General features: G+C 35.6%; 2 protein-coding genes across 5 annotated transcripts; both read right to left on the minus strand.

Moving 5' to 3' along the window:
* Positions 1–734: 734 nt before the first annotated feature.
* LOC119633737 (protein transport protein SFT2) lies at positions 735–2,917 on the minus strand. Its single transcript, XM_038027442.1, has 2 exons — positions 2,316–2,917; positions 735–2,233 (listed from the first exon to the last, which is right to left on the minus strand). Exons 1-2 carry the CDS (start codon positions 2,487–2,489, stop codon positions 1,802–1,804), a joined length of 606 nt encoding a protein of 201 aa, XP_037883370.1. The 5' UTR covers positions 2,490–2,917; the 3' UTR covers positions 735–1,801.
* A 5,960-nt stretch (positions 2,918–8,877) lies between these two features.
* LOC119633105 lies at positions 8,878–19,719 on the minus strand. Of its 4 annotated transcripts, XM_038026349.1 has the most exons (8): positions 19,542–19,719; positions 19,152–19,406; positions 18,906–19,090; positions 18,233–18,829; positions 12,048–18,180; positions 11,716–11,992; positions 11,545–11,654; positions 8,878–11,482 (listed from the first exon to the last, which is right to left on the minus strand). In XM_038026349.1, the coding sequence occupies exons 2-8, from the start codon at positions 19,360–19,362 to the stop codon at positions 10,950–10,952; spliced, it is 8,046 nt and encodes a 2,681-aa protein (XP_037882277.1). In that variant the 5' UTR covers positions 19,363–19,406; positions 19,542–19,719; the 3' UTR covers positions 8,878–10,949. The 4 variants fall into 4 exon arrangements, with proteins under 4 accessions (XP_037882277.1, XP_037882278.1, XP_037882279.1 ...); XM_038026350.1 differs by having other exon boundaries at positions 18,239–18,829; positions 19,152–19,719; XM_038026351.1 differs by having other exon boundaries at positions 12,048–18,156; positions 19,152–19,719.
* Positions 19,720–20,458: the final 739 nt, after the last annotated feature.

The raw sequence follows: 20,458 nt of genomic DNA on the forward strand, positions 1-20,458 counted from the left end.
GACGCGGTGATATGGTAGTGTTGCCACTAAAAGTTTGGAAATTGTGTAGACTACAAAATCTGCTAAGTACGCTCTTTAATTCCGGTTAATGCAGTTAACGCAGATTGCCAGAATAAAGACGTCAAACGCATAAGCATGTGCGACCTATTATTTTAGCTTCTACGTGTAATGGTCGGTGGTTCAAATCTCAAATGCAGCAGAGTTTTTAATAAAGCCGAAAGCCTTATATGCTAACGCCTGGATGACTTTAGCATTAGAATTTATCCTCTGGCTAAATTTATAATAATAATAATAATAATACTTTACTAAAGCGTATCACTGCTTTAGCAAAGTAATTAAGAAAAATCAGGAAGCTGTAAATTCAGAACCGTACAAGAAACAAGAAACAATTATCGGATGGGGTGATTGGAGGAGAACCAATCGATATGGCTATCCTCCTGAACTGTAAATTTGCAATCGGTTAAAGTATTCCACAATGTGATTGTCTTATCATGAGAGCCTTATGAACCACTCCACCTTATCAACCAGAAAGTTGGCCCAGTATAGGCAACATCAATTATGCATATATTTTCAAAAAAAAAAGAATATTCTCTTTCCATATATATTCAAACAAATGGTTTGGTTGAAATGTAATATATATTCTTTATTATATAAATGTATCAAAAATATGCATTCATCTCCCCTTGTACGTCTCCTGAATAGTTTTATATAGTTTATAGTTTTATAGTTTTATCGAGTTACTTGTCGAGACTCTTGCCTACTCACACACTCAGGCGGATTTCAGTAAAGTAAAGTGTGTTTTTGACTTTCCCAGCGTCGAATTGTTAGCACTAGGTAATGAATGAAGATAGAAAGTAATAAACTATTTGATAAGAATATAAAGATTTTGAAGCGTTTAATTGCATTTTGGAATTTTTGATTAATTTGGCGCAATTTGATTTATTTAAAGCAATCTAATGTCAATAGAAACCAGTTGATAATGCAAATGTTCTAGCAATAATCTTCAAATTCTTATTTAACAGAATTGTAGCGAAAATTTCTCATTTAACGGAATCGCATCGAGAATTTTCACCACTTTAACAGAATCGCGTGGAAAATTTTCACCACTTTAACAGATTCGACCTGTTTCGTCTGATTTAGCAGGACTGTATCGAAAATATTGACTATTTTAACAGAATTGCAACGAGTTCTTCTCATATAATATAATCGCATAGAAAATTTTCAGCACTTTAACAGAATCGCAGCATTGCAATTTATTGAAATCACTCCGCGCTCTCTAAATTTCTAAATAGAAGAAAAACCCTGGTCCGATTTAAACAAGGAATAACAAGCATTGCTTAGATAGCAACCTTATTGCACCCCTAAAAATAAAGCAATAGCGGAATTCTTATACGCGGAAAAATTAACTGTTGATACTATAAAGAAGCAAAAAATGATGTTAGACCATCTCAAAATGATACACAAAAATTATTAAGTAGTAAAGGATGCGACATATTGATTTACCTGATGGATATTCCCCTATTAATGAAGGCTTCTCAAAGTCGTAAAAGTTCAAATGGAGTCGTATTCGTGCAAATATAATCGTGATTTTCCAAATTCATCTTAAATAAATTAAAATTTAACCTCATTGCTTTATCAAAACGATTGCTCAATCGGGCAAGAAACTGGTTTTTGAAAACAAAAATTCCCATTAAATAGAACTTGAAATTTAAAAATTATTTTTTTAAATATCTTATAAACTATATACATATTTACATAATTGAAATTCATAATATCAAAACTCCCAAATATACTCCCTTCATTAAACTGGCAAAGCGCTCGATCCTGTAATAACACTACTTTTAAATAAGGAACCGAACAACTTCACTCCAGAAGCACTACCGGGAATTATGCCTACTACCATAAATGCTAAAGCAATCATTTGGGCTAAAGCAAATAGTACAGTCAAGGCAGTACTTTGCATCCATAGGGCACAGTATAAAGTTGTTATCAGGCTACCGAAATAAGTAATTGACACCAAAAATCTATCACGATTACACAATGTCTTGAAGAAAGCTACGAATCCTGATAAAAAACAGAAGCTCAAGATGAAAAAAAAACTCCCCAAGGTGTAAAGCAAAGCAAATTTTCGCGTTTTCAGCAATAACACAGGCACATAAAATAGTGATATCGTCATGCAAAAAGTGCCCAGACCAAGACAAGCGACGAAGCCAACTATACGTTGTAAGCGAGACTGGAACCATATATGAAAAGAAAATAAATTAAATTAAAAATTATTTATTATTTCCACCCAGATTTATTGTCTAACTAGTTACCAGTTGTGGACAACAAGAATCTTGAGTATCTTTAAGCCAACTATTTGCTTCTGGTTCATTATTTCGGGAAAATATTTTTCCCAACTCTAACTGAGGTACTTTTACGCTAAACTTTTTCTTTTGATCACTTTGTAACAACAAATACTTATCCAGATCATCTTTAAGATTAGCCATAATTTCTATTTTGAAATTGCCACGAATTTTTGTTTATTTCTTCCACTCATAAACGTATATTATTCTGTTTTTCTTTGTTATTACATGTTTTGTTTCTCGAAAATCATATGTTTAACTTTACGAGACAATGTATTGTTAGCCATGACTTAATATATTTACGAGACACAACATATTGTTATGAAAATCGCATATTTTATGATTTCAGTTTCTATGAATGAAATCTGAGAATTTAAAGAAAGAAGAAAACAATACACAATTATAATGCAACTTGCGATTCGCGAAAAGGTTGACAAAAATTAGCAGCAACTTGCTTGCAAACGGCCATACAAGCGGCATTTTTGCAGAAGGCAGAGGGTTGAGTCGTGCGATCAAAACGAGTTAAGCTTTGCAAATTTAAATTCCTGAAAACCGTCTGTAAATAATATAGATTTTCTAACAAGTAAATAAAACCTAGACTATCCTTAAAAACCACAAGTCCGTGATGCAAACTTCTTTCGAAAAAAAGTTGAATAATAACGCAAAGTGCGCAAAAGACGGATTTACTTTACAGTACATTTATCTGCTGACTTTAACTTTTGTTCGATTGTTGTACTAGAGATACCATGACAGGCGCGTTGCCAATTGTTTGAAATGGCTGGCTCCCCTTTCGGCCTACACCATTATATACTTATTCTATATTCTCCGGCGATCACCTTTTGGTTAATTGCAGATTTTATAAATGATGGTGTGATGTCGCTGTCTGGTCAATTTCGCGCTGCGACGACTGACGCTAAGACCCCTCTGTCTAACCAGAAATTGCAAACGGCGGTGTTTTCGTACTTCGAATACTCCTTTTTTAATTTTAATACGATTTTGACGTCGAAGCGCGGGTCTCGTCTCATCTTATCATAGTGTGCGACCACTAGATGGGTGTAATCGAACATTTCTCGTATTGTCTTCCGTTTTTTCCTTTTTCAAGGTATACTCTGTTTCTGAAATCTCGGAGTTTTTACGATATTGGCTCTATCACACACGACGCCTTTCAGATGGAGTCCGATTTCCTCCGCCAGCTCGTTGTTTGCGTCCAACAATTTTTTGGCTTCACGGTACTTGATGAAGGGATGTGTGCTGAACGCCGCCAACATGCTACGCACTCCGAATATGAGTAATTTCTGGTACTTCTTAACGCTCGGTGGGTCGTCATATCCGCATTCGTATAGAAGGACACCGTCCAATCTATTCAAAAACTTGTATTAGTCAATTGATATTTTTAAAATTCCGATGCCTGTCTATGAGTATGAAAAATGAAAAGCTAAGTTTAGTGCACTTAAACACTTCGGACAACGGCTTTGAAAATGGGAAACGAAGCAGTAGTCTACCTATAGTAGTATACCGACTTTAATCAAAAAAGGCAATTAGATATAGAAATATGATCATTATTGCACTATTTATTATTGCTGTGACGACATCTTGGATTCAGATGAAGACCTTGAATTTATTTCTTAGTTTCCTTTTTAAGATCGCCTATGTATTTGTACGCAATTTTTGTTATATTAAGTAAAGTTTAATAAACAGAAATGTTGGGGAGATATATATATATATTTTTTATATTAAGATTTTTTTTATAAAATTAGCTTATAATTTTTGTACAATCAAATCAAAACTGTTTTAAACATTTTACAAAAGTCTACGACACCTAATCGGGTGTTGAAAAAGCCTTCAGTAAACGAACAAAATTAATTTTGCTTTTTTATGCAAAAATTGAATTTAACGATTAAAGGAATAATTGTTGAAAATTGCGTAGTTTCATTGTCCCGAAATACGAACAGTTTTTATATATTTAAGTTACATTTGTTGTTGCTTTCCTGTAAAAATTGTCATCTACGCTAAGGTGTAGAAAACTTCAGGACCGACAAACAGTTGAACTGTTTCTATAATAACATCCCCAATGGGAAGATACCTGTTATCTACTTAAATCTATTCCATTTACTGTAAAGTTTCAAAGCCACCCACCAATTTACCGAGTACGATATGCTTTCCATCTAAATGCGTCAAAAGGCAAGCCATTATAGACTATATATTTTTCGATTTAGAATTAGATACATGTGTGTTATGTATGTAAAAATAAAATAATCCGCAAAAATAAAACAAGCGAGAAAATGATATTCGTCTGCGATCGAACCTTTCATATCCATCACGTCTATCCTAAAAACAAGTAGAAACATCATAGTGGATAAAGAACACCATTATTACGACCATTATTTATATAACAGTTTTTCAAAATAATGCGTTAAATACCATGTGGGCTGATCCAAAGCATAGGATTGCATTTAGTTAACTTCAAGCTCAATTAATGTTTGCGAATATCACGTGGAATGCGGTTCAACCTATTGCGCTCGCCTAGTACTAATCTTTTATCAGCAATCCCTTATCTAGGCCAAGATTTAGTACAATGAGTATGAGAAGGATTTGCAGTAGATAATGCAACATTAATTGGACTTTTCATCTTTCATTTCATTCTACATTTCATTGCTTTAGCTATAACAATAATTGATTGAATATTTCTCTATGAAACTGGTTCTAATAACCCAACCGGATTAAATTCAAATGTAGACAAAATTCCATTTCATCCTTACTTTACTTATGAAGCCATTATAGGATTTATTATCATCTTAATAATTTTAATAATATTAGTTTTAATAAATCCTTACTTATTGGGTGATCCTGATAACTTTATCCCGGAAGTTTTGATAGTTTTGCACATCATGGTAAATGTAAAAATAAATTATAATTTGCAAAAACAAATACACACAGTACCAGTTTTACAACAGCAACACATTTTTACAGACCAAAAAGCTTTAGATAAATATTGGTTTTGTAACAGGGTTGTAATGATATTGACGACCTGCACTGTTTCTTTGCAAATGCAGCAAATACAATCGTTATTTTTAGGTTATAATTTGCAATTTTGTTCCCGTCCTTTAATGCATTTATGAAAGACTTAAGCCAAATGCTAATTTCAGACATTAAAAATTAAGTTTCATGTACGATTTTCTCAGAGTATTCCACGATACATATTTTAGCACCTCTGTGTTAAAAGAAAGATTATTGGAATGGGAAAAGCTTTTGAAATACTTCCGCTGTTGAGCTTCAGGAAAGTAAGATAAAAAGAACAAGAAAAGTCGCATTCGTGGAAATACCGTTTCATCTATGGGTGGTGCACAAATCAATGGGTGGTATACAGATTAGAAATTAATCACCGCATTCACATACCACTAAGTGTATTCTATTGTAGTCCAAAGGCTATTATTTCTCATTATACATTTTTAGTAATTTATTTTTGCAATTGTTTAAATCTTGTCTTATGCTTATTCAGGATGTTTTATCCGTTGCCTTTTCGGCTGATAAACGCCAAATTGTTTCAGGCTCTCATGATAAGACAATCAAATTGTGGAATACTTTAGCCGATTGTAAATTTACAGTTCAGGAGGATGGCCATATCGATTGGTTCTCCTCCAATCACCCTATCCGATAATTGTTTCTTTGCAGCTTCCTGATTTTTCTTAATTACTTTGCTAAAGTATTGACACGCTTTTAGCTAAAAACTAGTGCTGCGCAGTTTCAGTAAAGTATGTTTCTGACTTCGTTTTGGCTCTTGTTTCTTATCGAAGTTCTATTCAAATATAACCTTTGCAGTAGAAAAATGGATAATAAGAACTAATTAATTAACGGAGAAGTCGAAAGTAAACAAAGAATTCCATTGAGAATTGGGAATTTATTCTGGCAAAAATGATTCATATAATTCTGATTTAGTGAGATTAAAATGTTTAGTTTTTGTGTTAGATTGGATCTATTCCTTCGCTTTGTCTCGCCGACTTTAGATTAAATATTTCGATTTTCATGCAAAATTGAACTTTATCATGGAAAATAAAAAAGGGAGGATAACCAAATATTTTTTTTTGCAATGAAATTCATATCGTTATTGCCTTACGATAGGGCTTAGATAGTAGAAAATATTTGTAGATGATTGGTTAGTTTATGGGCCGCAAAGCGGGAATAGGAGCTATGCGGTTACTTTTGAATATAAATAAAGCTGAACGCGACCCAGCAAAGAAAACCTGTAAGCGGAAACCATGCTTATCAACTGAATGTTGGTTGACTCTAAAAGGTACTTTTCCCTTTTTACCATATGTAAAATATAATGCGTTTTAAAACCATATTCTAAAAAATTATTTTTTATTTAGGTAATCTTGTATATATATATATTTTTCATAAAAGTTTTCAATTATTAAACGATGAGCTCTAAATTGTTCTAATGGCATGAAGATGCCGACTTCTTACTGCGCGTACCGCTTCAGCCAATCGAGCACTGGCAGCTTATAAATAAATTTGAAGCTGGAAAAATCATTGTTCACATCATTCAATAATTCTCTTTTCGTAAAGTTATTGATCTCCGTAGGGTGCTCTATTTCTATCTAGGGTATGTAATTTAAGTGATGTTCATCTGAAATGAAAGTACGTCTCTTGCTAATTTACACACTTTCGGGCATTAACACACTTTATATAGCGTTATTTTTATACCCACCACTGTAAGATGAGGGTATAGTCATTGCGTTTTTTTTTTTTTCATAACGTATGTAACACCAAAAAGGAAGCTTCGGAGACCCTATAAAGAATATACATTTATGACCTGCGTGAAACCTGCGTTGATTTAGTTACGTCTGTCCGTTTGTGTGGTGTGTGTGTTGTTAACACTATTCTGGTCGCAAAAATGAAGATATCGACTTTAAATTTGTTAGAAACATTGGAAGTTTCTCCATGCGGGTTGTTAATGAGAATGGGCCAAATTAGTCAGAGCAAATGTCCGCAGTGGCGCATAAGCTGAATGCAACTTCGTCGTCCTTAGCAAAAACTAGTGGGTTTTGCTCGTTGCTCGAAAATTATTATTATTAGAAGGCTGAAATTTTTTACATTTACTTTACGAAACAATCTACTCTTTACGTCCAAAAATGGAAACAATCGGCCATGCCCACACAAAGTTGTGAGTAATTGCATTTATGTTCATTTATCATAGGGCAAACAGGAGAGAATGTTTAAAACATTCTTGTACACTCCTTAAATGAAGACATATTATCTGCCTAAAAATGGGTTGCTTCTAAAATGAATACCGATAGACACCGCGATTATTTTTTTCTTAATAATACCACCGTTATGAGTATCAAATAAAAGAGCTTGGAAAGCAGAATACGAAAAGCAGGTGGTGGATATGCGAGATGCGGCCTCCACCGAATAGAACTTTCTTGTTGAAATTATTATATGAATTATTGAAAGCAATCGTTAAAGAAGAATTTCTTGAATAATTTGATAAATGCCTACGCAACGGAAAGATTTATCGCTTTTCACGCATCATACGATTGAGCGTCATTTTCCGAATCAATTTTAAAAAAGTGAAATGTCGATAAGGGTCCATGCAACGGTATATCGAATTTCATAATTTTTCTGTGCTCATTATAATACTGTCTTTAGTTAGCCTTTCTCAGGTTCATCATTTAACTTCATCAATTTTATCACTTATTATCTTATTTATATTTTATTATTGTTATTATATATTTTTATTATTTATTATATATAAGATATCATTACTTTATCTTATTATTACAATGAAAGTTCTACGAATACCTCAATCAATATTTGCGACAAGCTCTAGAAAACACGGCGTCATCTGCAACACAAGGGAAAATGACAGCTTGGGAGCAGCTGCCGTCAGAGTTACACCAAAACGTCGATGAGGAAGTGCCAGTTTCCGGTAGCGAAGAAAAAACTACGACATTTAAAAAAGCTCTCAAGAGCCAAAAAAAAAGGCATGAGCCCCACCCTCTCTATGGATGTGTACGTTTTCGCCTAATCTCTACGTACAGAAAATAAAAGGCGCAAAAGAAACAGGATGATCGGAACATTGGAATGTCGGTTTCGAGCGAAAATACGAAGGATGAAGCAGAATCGATTTTGTCGGATTTTTTAGGCATACGAGCGAGAGCTACAAAGACACGCACAATTAAATAATAACCTAAAGATAGATAATCTAAATAATAACCTAGGGATAGAGAATCACACAGGTCAGCAAGTGACTACATGGAAAGAAATCATCCGCTTGAAAAGGAATGTGAGGAACTTAAACGCCGCGAAAAAGCAATGATTGACCAAGTATTGGCGTTGAGGGAAGAAAGCACCCATCCGAAAAACGAATGTGAGGAACTTAAGCGCGAAAATTAATTTATTAGGTTTTATATGAAACGTTTTGTTAATTAGGACCAACCGGGGAAAAACATTAGTGAGAAATTTTATTAATCGTTTATATATTTATTATTGTTATTATTATTATATTTATTATAGTTTCATAAAGTATGCGTTCGTATATTTTATAAAATGAGTAAACTAGGTTTGTGTTCAACGGGCGTGATATGTGTTTTAAATAAAGGTAACATCAATCAAATGTCTTGTCTGTAGTGGACCCGCCTGAAAATGAGAAAGCCTGCGCCGATCAGAAAGCTAAAGAGGCTGCCGCTCATCATTAAGAAACATTTCCAATAGTTTATTGCTTGTACGTATCTCGAATTTATTGCAAGTAATAGCTTGAAGAAGCTAGTTATTATTCCTTATTTATCCAATAATGTAGCAGCCGAACAACAAAGACAAGAGACTTTAAAGCAATTGGAACAAAAAAGTTAAGCAATCACTCGTTGCTTTGCGATCGGTGCGAACATTATCGATTCGCCTAGCTAAGCAACGTGGTGGGAATTTTTTTTTTTTGGGCAAAGCGCGTATAATAAGACCATACAGACTCTAAGTGGATTTGCGCTAGTAACTTACAACCGATCATGCTCGTCGATAGTATCAATGCCGTCACTTGGACTACGGTCTCAGTCAATAAATTGAAGTTTTAACTGAAAATCAAAAATTTAAAAATTCACAGCACTTTGCTGACTGTAATTTATGGACGTTGAATAAGAAAGCTGGCGTCGATGCCCAGTGCTTAGTTTAAGCGTTCAGTCAACTGCATGTTATCAAATTAGATAATGAATGAATTTTGAAATGCGAGAAAAGCATCAGAAGATCAAGAAAGCTATTTATAAAACCTATAACCAACAAAATCAATTTATTCCTGTTTTGCGCAATTAGAGAAGGAAAAGTTATTGTGCATTGTTTTTTATTCTTTTTTCTTTGTATTATAATTTACAATTAAAATAATGTTAGTAGCGGTAAAATAAAATAACGGCAAATAATTTTCGGACTTTGCTACTTCTCGGAAGATGGTTATGAAAACAACTTTATGGCTAAAATTTGTAGTTTTATTTTTTTTTTTTGGGACTAATTGAAGATGTGGACACGATCCGTTTAGGGAATAATAAAGTTCAAAACACAAAGAAATTTCAATGCAACGTATGTAGAAATATGTGTAGAATGAATGAACTAATTTTAGAAAGAAACACGTATATACATGAAATTTAAAATAGTTACGTTCTATAGACAAACTGTAAACCTTTCGATGTACACTGCTATTTACGCTTTGTTCCCGCTGAAACTATGAAATATGTGTATTCTTTCTGATCTAATCCATGCCTTCATCGTACATATATACATATATATTTTTCAAATAAATATATATATATGACACACACACGCAGTTCAGGTTGCAACTGTGAGTTCCACACTCTTTCTCTAGTATATCATATTGATAAAACAAATTTCGAAAATAACAGACATTTAAAAACGTTTTTCTATAGATATATATATATATATACATATATATCGTTTAAACAGTCATTACAACATTTGTTACTATAATGTGGATATACATTTTTTTGAATGCACGATATAAGTAGTAAGTTATTAAAAGTTTTCAAACAAGATTTCCTACGAAAGTAGTACAAATAATTCAAAATAGCATTTACTACTTAAGAAAAAAAAAAAACAAAAAATTTAGATAAGCTGTGTATTGACGCAACATAGGAGCAAATTCGTTTATGAATATATAATGGAAATATTAATGTACGAATGAGTACTACACAATTACAATTACAAACTAAACTACGAATGTATGCTTGTAAAAAATAATATATGTAATTGTATATGTTATGAAAAAAATACATTATTATACCAAAAAGCAAATTAACTTTAAAAAAAAAATAAATATAATAATTAAAAGGTATATATTTAACCGGATCTCGGTTGCACGAAGGTTCATATTTAATCGAATTTCTCATCGCGGTATTGCAAACTAATATTTCTGCATAATTTCAGGAGCTTTAAAGTATCGTACACACAATCGTTGACAAACTTTCTAATATCCGTCAAAATAATTTCGTGTATAAGTTAATCTTATAACTACAATAAAGGATTGATTTTGAATTTCCTTTAAAGCTTTTCAATGTATAGTGCATTTTGCATACTGGGCAAAATATCTTAAGCGGCTTGGAACTGTTATGTGTTATAATCGCTATGTTGAGAACTAAAGTAGCTCACCAGGCCGCTAAATTCACTAGCTTTTCCTTCTCCATCCTCGGAGTGTTGTTGGGCCGTATTTGCACTATCGGATACTGTCAGCGGTGAAGAAGAGCACTCGGTTGGGTCCTGATGAATGATGGGACTTCTAGAACCGGACGATTCGTCATCTACAGGTAAAGGAGATTTTATGCTAGAGTTTTTATAGCTCTCCAAAGTTGTTAACTTCTTGGGTGAATCAATTAGTGATTTATTTTCACCAGGATTGTCTGTTGGTGATCGCGATTTGGATGTAGTTACTTTTTTTGGGGTTATGGTAGAAGAATCAGATGTGCCGATAGTTGTAGGTGAGAGAGAAGCAGAAGGAGGAGCTGCAACTATGACAGATGTTGAAGATGATATCGGAATCGGAGTTTGTTTCATTTGAGTCGAAGCGGATGTTTGTGGTTGCGATTGAATCGGTGTTGTTAGTGGGGGAGGTGGGGGGTAGTATACATAAGGCGGAAACACACCTAAAAAATTGATACAAAAACAAGCGTATTAAGTGGAAAGAAACATTTTTCTAGAAGCTTACGCGAAGTAGTTGAATACTCCGCTCCATGGGAAGGAGGAAGAGCTCGTTTTAAATTACTTGCAGGAGAATGTACACGTGGCCCATAATTAGGATTTCCATAGATCTGTTGTCTGAAATTAATTAAACAAAAAACGAATTGGACATGACCTTGGGGGCAAACATTTTCTTTACCTATAAGGAGGATTTAAATTAGGCGCTGGCGGCCTTGGGGATGAACCAATAAATGTAGATAGTTGGTGGTCTCTTCCACTCAATGAAGATGGTGTGGCAAATCGTGGTCGAATATTGCTTGCACCACTTGACGTGGAATGACTTAGACCAGTTGCCGACCCTCTTAAGGGCGGAGGTGGTCCGTATGTTGGTCTTACATTAGGATGAGGCGGTAATAAGTTTGGCGGGCCACCCCGATGACGTCCTACGCCAAGCGTTGACCGAGCTGCGTAAAAGGCTGAAATTAAATTGAAACTAATCAACTTATTTACAACTAACAAATGTAGTTTTACCTTCTGGAGTTGAATAAGGTGAACCCACAGACCTGTTAGTTGCAATAGAATGGGAGAAATGTGATAAACTTGTTATAACGCTTGGTTGTATGGGATTGGGAGCGGGCGGACCACTTTTAATAACGCTTGATGGAATTGATGTGAGCGTAGTTGATAACTCACAAGTGGGACCTAATTTATCGGTAGAACCGCTCGCAGAATTGGCTGCGGTAACTGCTGCAGCAATTTGTTGTTTTTGTAATGGGTCTCTTAGCGGAGTTATTTTCTTCCGTCGACCTCGAGGTTTTGGATCATTTATTGTTACGGACTCTGGCTGATTGGAAAGGGTTGCTAACTTGGTTTGCGTTGAAGCTATTTCCGACATAGACGTCAATTTTAAAGGGACGTTTGGTGTAGACGTTCTACCACCTAAAACTTGCGAAGTTAGCGACGCAATTGGCGTAGTATGGGATAGGCGATCTGTCAAATGTAGATGCGATGTCGGTGGTTGAGACGTATAGTTACGTTGTAGTGGTTGTGATAAAGGCGCTGATAAAGCGCTCTGCAGTAAATGCGACGGTGGACCAGCGTGTGAACGCTGTATTATTTGTGAAGTAGGAATACTAGTACAATGTAACGGGAACTGATGTCGCAACAATGGTGGATAAATGGTAGGCATTGGTAGCCTTTTTCTTACAGGTTCCTGTAAGCCTGATGGCAAAACTGTTCCCACTGAGGAAACCGGTATTATAGATGTACCCGTTGCCTTCTCCATATCTTTGGTTTTGGGTTTATTTCCGGAGGGTGTCTTCAAAACTTCATCAGGAGCTGGTAAATCGCGGGAAGCGGAAGCGTTAAATTCTTCCTCTTCTTCAACCATACGTGCAATTGCATCTTCATCCATGTCGTCAGGTAAGTCATCGGGTAGGTCAGCGTCGTCAAAGTCATCAACATCATCAACATCATTTTCAAGGTCATCCAAATGTTCTCCCTTTCGCTGCAGGTAATCAATGTCAAGCGCTTTTGCCTGCCTAATTACAGATATTGGAACGGTTGACAAAGAATCAGATATTTTCGAAGGCGACCGTTTATCCTTTTCAGAATGAGTTTTAATGGGGGTTAGACGCGGAGTAGCGGCCAGTTTTGCACCCTCCGCATTTTTTTCTGCTAACATACGTTTTATTTCTTCTTGCCGTTTTATAAATTTTTCACGTTCTTCAGGTGGTGTATCTGGTCTTTGCACACCTGGCTTAATGCCACCGTCTGAGCTTTCGTCGTCAAAGTCTTCAATGTAGGCATAACGTCTACCGCGTGTTCGTCTTGTGCTGTCACCACTATCACTAAAACTAAGATCTTCGTCTGAAGCCTTCGATTTCTTTTTAACTTTTGAAACCGTAATTTTACCTTTAACTTTAGTGTTACTCTTCGGAGTCGTGTCGATTGTCTTTGGTATTTGTGAACGAGGTTGTTTGCCAGAACCCTTTCCTTCTTCGATTTCTTCTTCTTCTTCGGATTCAGTTACGTCATCGTCAGAATATTCAATCTTTTTCTGTTTTTTCACAAGCGGTTTTTTAAGTTTTGGTGATTTTCGTGCGGTATGGTTCATTTTACGCTGTTTCTTACGTTTGTTTGGTCGCCAGGCTCCATCAGAATCTTCTGATGTTGTATCATCACACAATTCGGCGCTATCGATATTTTCTGATAATTCAGAAAGATAATCGTCATCAACTTCAGTTTCGGTGTAATCCGAATCATCTCTTCGTTTCTTTTTTAGTGTAGAAGGTCGACCGTCATCGTCTTCATCATCACTTTCATCTATAATAAACTTACGATCTTTTCGCCGCTCTCGCATAGAACGGCGTGCGGCTCTACGCTTCTTTTTACCATTTCCACGTCGTCTGTATATCTCTAGAATCGAATCACTATCTGTTGATGTAGAATTTGTAGTATCTTCGTCTTCTTCCTCATCATCAAAAGAAGATGTTTTAAAATCTTCATCGGAACCGTCGTCTTCAGAACTAACATCTAACGTTGTCAGCTTACGAGATTTTTTCTTCAAAGTTTGTTTCAAGTTTGCTTTTCGTTTTGTTGGCTCGTCTTCACTATCTTTTTCGTTACTTTGGCAAGTATTATTGACTTCCCCTGCTTTCGAAACACTTTCGCCATCGTTTAAATTTAAATTTTCCCCCTCTGTCAAAATTCCCTTTGACGACACTTGGTTTTCCAACAGTCTTTGTCGAGCTTTTTCTTCTTTGTCCGCTTCTATAATAGTTGTAATATCTTTACCTCGTCCCAGGTTTCCAGCTCCGGCAGCTTCATCCATTTCTTTTTTCAAGGCAGAATTAATAAGGTCATCGTATTCATTGAGTCGATAACTAACATTTATTTGTCGCCGTTTGCGTAGTTTATAAATGGGTTCATTGTCACTGTCAGAGTAGGTAGAAGATGAAGAATTACTCTTAGAATTCGTACTTGTTGGCGATCGGCTTTTCGATTCACTTTCCGATTCGCTGGAGGAACGTTTAGTGCGCCTTCTATGCCGGTCCGCCCTAGCCGTAGCTTGTTTTCGTACACGACTAGATTTGATATCATTAAAGATTTTCGACGACAGAAATTTACTTTTGCTATTCTCCTCGTTTACGTCAGAACTTTTTTCTGAATATTTAGATTCTTCATTGGCTAAACGTTTTTCTTCCTCATCGTCTTTTCTCTTCTGGTCTACAAAACTATCGAACTCTTTTAAATGTTTTTCTAATGCTTCTATTAGCTGATCTTGCTGACACGGCGGGCAATACCAATCCCCTTCAGGAATATAAAAAAGAACGGGTGATAAACACGAGCAATGGTACCCCTTGTCACATTTGTCACAAAGGAGTATCCATTCGGGATGATCAGACTTGCCACATTGCTGACAAGATTCTTCTTCATCCTTCTCCTCATCTTCCTTTCGCGCTGTGCGTGCTCGCTTCATGGGGACAATTTGGGTTTCATCTTCAAGATCCGATTCCGGCGAAAATTCGTGATCAGATTTGAAAAGAGGTGAACCGGGATCCGTCTCATAATGAGGTGGGTCTTCGTCATCTTCCTCATCGGGTTCCTCCTGTTCTTCTGAATCAGATGACCAACTGCCATTTTTGCCGGGCAATTTCTTTCTAGGCCGTTTCTTCTTCGTCTCAACTGAACTTTGCTCAGAATCTGACGATGGTTCAGATGGTTCAATAACTGTGGGATCCGATTGCTTTTCAGCTTTTTTCTTCTTCTTCAGTTCTTGTTTCATAGTTCTCAAAGCAATTTCTTCTAGCTTCCGACGTTCCGCTTCTTCCCGAATTTTTTGTTGTGCAATTCGCCTCGACTGACGGACAGGAGTTTCTGCGTCCGTAGATTCAATAATGTTGGTAGTATCGACCTCACGCTTTTTACGTGAACCTTTTCCACGAGTGACAACCACCAGCGCCGCTTTATTAATAGGAGTTGTTGCCATGATCGAGTTTTTTGGCGTTTTATTAGCAGAAATTGTTAGCGCTTTATTTGTAGAAATTGCTGGTTTTTTATCAGCCGGGATGGTAGGCGTTTTATTTGAAAGTTTTAAAAGCACAGAATCACTTTGATCTTTCTTTTGCTTTACCGTGTCCTCCCCTTTCGTTGACAGCAGACATTTTACTACATTAGAGGATTCGCTCTTCTTGTCCTTTACTTCCTTATTGATTTCATTAGATTCTGTCTTCATTTGTTTCGATGGGAGATCACCTTTTAGAATTTTCGATGGCGTTTTGTTGACGTTTCTGGAACCATTACGCGTTCTTTTAGGTTGTGGTAATTCTGCGTAAATAATATTTGTACCACCACGCCTGCCAGATCTTCTACTAGATACAGACGTTTGCGAATCAAAAGGAACCCCTTTTTTTACATGACTTGGTTCTTTTTTTTTAACATCGCTTGCACTTTCTTTCTTAACATCTTCCGGAAGTTCTTCAAGATCTGATTTGAAGTTAATGCATTTGCGTTCTGCGTTGTGACTACGCTCTTCTTTCGAAACATCCTTTTCATGAAATTCTTCCTGCAGGGCGTTTGCATTGTTATTCAATCTTTTTTGATTCTCAGACGTCTCCCGTTGTATGCTAAGTGCAAAATTGTCCTCTTTACAATCTGCTTCTGTAGCATCTGTGATGTTTTCAACTGCGGTCTTTGCATTCGAACTATCACTAGTTGTACGTCTTCTGGGAATAGTCTCATCATCACTTTCTTTTTCTTTTTGTCGTAATTGAGTTAAAAGATTTTTCTTTAAAGGCTGTAAGATGGGACAATCTTTAGACGGAAGCATATTTGAAGGGTTTACGTTTTCAATCTTCGTTACATCAGTCGTCACACTAACATCTGCCCGTCTACAACTCCTTTTCAGTTTTTTTTCGATAATTTCCGCCAACGAAGGCCTGGCGGATTTGGTGATGATCTGAGCAGCTTTGGGAACAGCATTCGTAGCTGCGTTGGAAATTATTTCATCTTCTACTTTTTTTAAGACTTCTGTGTCTGCCTGTCCAGGGCTTCTGCTTGTAGATGTGCTTAAAGAGGCGTCCTCATTTTTTTGAAAGTGTTTTTTAGGCGATATAATTTTACGTCGACTTCGGGAGTCTTCTTCTCCACTACTGGATGATGTTGTTTCTTCATTAGCTGCGTCTTTTTGCGCTTCAATCTTCTTACGAATTTCGGGATTTATCTGCTTAAGGCGCATTTTTAGTCTTTTTCCTCCTACAGCGAGCTCTTCCCCCGCTTGAGATTCCTGAGCCACATCCTCCAAGTTTTCAGAGTTGATCTCAATTTCACTTTCAGAATTGGATGGACGTGAATTTTGCAAAGAAGTAAACTCGTTAAAACGCCTTTTACGATTCCACGCTACAGGCTTGCTAGCATTTGGCATACTAATTTCTTTTAATGATTGAATGTTATTTTCTAAGGACTTTTGTTTGCACTCTCTGAGTTCTTTTTTAAGAGATTCTAGTGCAGACTTTTTTGTTTCGATAACTTCGGTTTCACTTATTGTTTCCGTCGGACTACTCGGTTTTACATGCGGATGGAAACTTTTTAATTGATCCTGTTCAACGTTAACTTTTACTTCAATGTAATTAGTGTGTTCTTCAGAAATGCTATCTGCATTCTTCTCGGTCAGGCCAGGTTCCTCAGTTTTTTTTTCTTCTATCAATTCTTTTACCTTAGCTTCGTTCGTCGATATTTTTTCAGAGCTTTCGCATTTCTCTTGGGAGTGTTTGGGATCTTTAAAAAAATCGTCTTTTCTTGTTTCTGTTGGAAGCGAAGGAGTCATCCCACAATTTTTATTTTCTTCGGCATTATTGCTCTCTGCTGCGGTACATTTAAGGTCACTATTTATTTTTGCACTACTGTGCTGGTCACTATGAATTTCAGCTACTTGTGGTTTAACTTCAGTGGACTCTTGTGCAATATGAGTAGGGCTTTCAAGGCTGTTTGGTTTTAGGCAAATTGTCGCGTCAAGATTTGAAAGAGTGCCAGCAGTTAAAGTATTACTTGATGGCGAAGACTCCTTTGTAAACAGCGGGGTATTTGAAGGTGCTAAGTCTTCGTTGCCCTTTTCATTTCCTACTAAACAATCGATTCCAGATCCTTCTACATACACATAAAAAAATTCTTCTTCTATTGCTTCTCCTACAAACGACAAATAATTATTCTCAGACTCCATACGTGGTAAAACTGCAGCCAACCACACATTTCCCACGTCACATTCTTTGCCAGAGCCAGAACCCTGAATTTGTATTATAGGATCTTCAATTTCTTCACTTAAAATGTTTTCGTCATTGTCGTCAAAGGGTTCGATCTCCTTTTCTTCATTTTCATCTTCTTCTGCAGCTGCAGAGTCCATGTCTTCTTCATCTACCTCTTCCTCTTCACAATTTGAAGAATCTTCCAAAACCTCTTTGATATGTTCATCATCGTAATTGCTGCGTTTCTTTTCAGACTTATCAACTCCAGAAGACCATGGTTTTTTCGGAGTATTATTTTGATTGTTTTCTTTAACAAGCTGAGAAGTATCTACACAACTGCTCGTGCTTCTTTTATCAATGCTACTACAGGTGAGTCTTTCAGGCAAGTCCAGTTTCCGCTTCGTTTGCAATACAACCAAAGACTGTGAAGCAAACTTTCCGATTAAAATATATGATTAAATAAAAATTAACTACCTTTACTTTCATATTACAACTGGATAATTCAATTTCATTAGCAGTGTCTTCGACAGGTTTATTAGGCTTTTTGTGTTCGCTTCCCGCACTAATTTCTCCGTTTTCGACAAGTAATTTGCAATTTTCCTCCGTGGATTGTTTTTCATCCCTCATTATTGTGTTCTCCATATCAGTTTCCTGCTTTTCTTTCTTCTTAGTATTTAATTTTATACGTAAATTTGGAATTTTTCGATCACATTCTTGTGAATCATCTTGCTCATCTGAAGTATTTGACCTTTTATTTACAACAACACTGCTGTTGCTATTTGTGTCTTCATCTACTATGCCAATATTTGCTGATGGTAAAACTACTTCATTTGCCTTAAGACGTGTAATCAAGTTTGCAAACTCCATACGATTTGTGGCTACCAGATGCCAGATCTCTTCGTCCAAATGCTCTTGATAGATACGTATATTGCAATCACCATCCTGTGTTACCCAATAGGCATGACCTAATCGATCACGCCCTATAGGTTGTAATCTTAAAGAGTCCGCACTAAAAGAAAGAATTTTAGCCCGAAATTTCGCGTTGCGCTCAAATTGGCTTTCAAGTAGCTCCTGCAATTCAAATTTACATATTTACATTTTTTAAAGTGGATTCATATAAATCATTTACTGTAATAGTAATCATTACCCTTAGTATCCTCAATTTCACTTTTATACTAGAGTTTTTGTATCCAAACCGTTCAATTTCCCAGGCGTCTTGGGCGGAATACGTGAAACAAAACTTGCTTAACGCTGATTCCCAACTTTTTTCATGTACGGTTTTACGAGTTTTTCTTAGAAGTTTTATATGCAGATCTCGTAATTGGCAAGAAACTAAATTTATGTCTTTGAAAAACTACTCATAAAACTTGCAATTTCATATATACGAACATACCTTCATCTGTTCTGGTCAGCCATTCTTGTAGTTGACTGAAATTGGGTAAATCTAAGCACAAGTCTTTATAAAATTTTTGTAGAAAGGCGCAAATCATAGCAAAATCTGGATCATTAGCACATATACGAGAATTCGAAGCTAATGCATCATCGTTAGTCGTAATCGCAGGCATCTTGTTGCCCGCTTCTGCCGACAACATAGAGGACGCCATGCTCTGCTAATTTTTTTTTTGCTACTAAAGTTGATTAAATATTTCTGCAATAAATCTTATTTGTTAATATCTTTGTCTTTGTTATTTCAGTTGCATGAACAAATCTTTTATTTGGAATTTTTTCTATACTACAAACGAATCGAACGAACCAACCAGCAGCTTAGACAATTATTTTTTACTTAACCTTAACGGCTACATAATGAAGTTTCTTATAACTTATGGAATACATAAGTAAGAATACTTTTATAATTTTCTCTTGCATTGAAAAGTCCATAAATTATATTCAATGTAAATCACAAACATAAAATTTTTTATAATTTACAAACTCTTTTCACTTCTTAGAGAGATGCCAGAATAAACTAATCGAATACTTGCCATATACAGTAAAAAATAAAGACGTATATCGAAGCTGCTTATTATATGGTCAAACGAAAGCAAAAAGCTTGGGATGGGATTCACAATGACCAAACTGTAATGTATTATATCAATTTATTATAATAGGAATTACGCCTCATTGTATCAGCCCTCTATATTTTTATTATCAAATTAAACAAAACAGAAGCTAAATTTTCTGCTATTTACAGAATGAACGTAATACTCTATGCTGATTACAGAAAGAATGTAATACTTTATGTTAATTGCAAAGCCGTCGGCAAAACTCCCCCACTTCATATATTTATATTTTTTATTACTTGGCAGCATTCGTGCGTCACGCATGAGGAGCTTTTTGAATGCATAAGCAATAGTAATAAGTAATGTAAACATTAGGGTTACTAAAGAAAGAAAGGAAAAAAAACATAAATCGAAATTATCAAAAACAATGTATAAACGCGATGATGCTAATTAGCAAAGACCAATTAAAAAAACAAATAATATTCTTTGCCAACAAACGCAATTCACAACTAATCAATTTATCGCATAGCTTCTCTATGATTTGCAAACTCCTGCGAAATTTTGTAAAAAGTCCACAAAGTTGAAGATCCATTTCGAAAAGAGGAATAATGCACCATTTTGTGGAAGTTTCGCTAATGTTTCCCCACCCATGGAAAGCGCATTCAATTTGCAAGTTTTATTTTTACAAATATATATATTACAT

The sequence above is a fragment of the Glossina fuscipes genome, unplaced genomic scaffold, assembly GCF_014805625.2.
Source record: "Glossina fuscipes isolate IAEA_lab_2018 unplaced genomic scaffold, Yale_Gfus_2 2, whole genome shotgun sequence".
NCBI classification, from domain to species: Eukaryota; Metazoa; Arthropoda; class Insecta; order Diptera; family Glossinidae; genus Glossina; species Glossina fuscipes.

What these genes read in the sequence shown, in the direction of transcription:
- LOC119633737 (XM_038027442.1), bottom strand. Translation starts at nt 2,489, where the DNA reads ATGGCTAATCTTAAAGATGATCTGGATAAGTATTTGTTGTTACAAAGT. An exon ending in ATTCTTGTTGTCCACAACTG is followed by an intron (nt 2,234 to 2,315) that starts GTAACTAGTTAG and finishes ATATGGTTCCAG; the next exon opens with TCTCGCTTACAACGTATAGT.
- LOC119633105 (XM_038026349.1), bottom strand. Translation starts at nt 19,362, where the DNA reads ATGGCGTCCTCTATGTTGTCGGCAGAAGCGGGCAACAAGATGCCTGCG. An exon ending in GCTGACCAGAACAGATGAAG is followed by an intron (nt 19,091 to 19,151) that starts GTATGTTCGTAT and finishes ACATAAATTTAG; the next exon opens with TTTCTTGCCAATTACGAGAT. An exon ending in ACCTTATTCAACTCCAGAAG is followed by an intron (nt 11,993 to 12,047) that starts GTAAAACTACAT and finishes ATTTAATTTCAG; the next exon opens with CCTTTTACGCAGCTCGGTCA.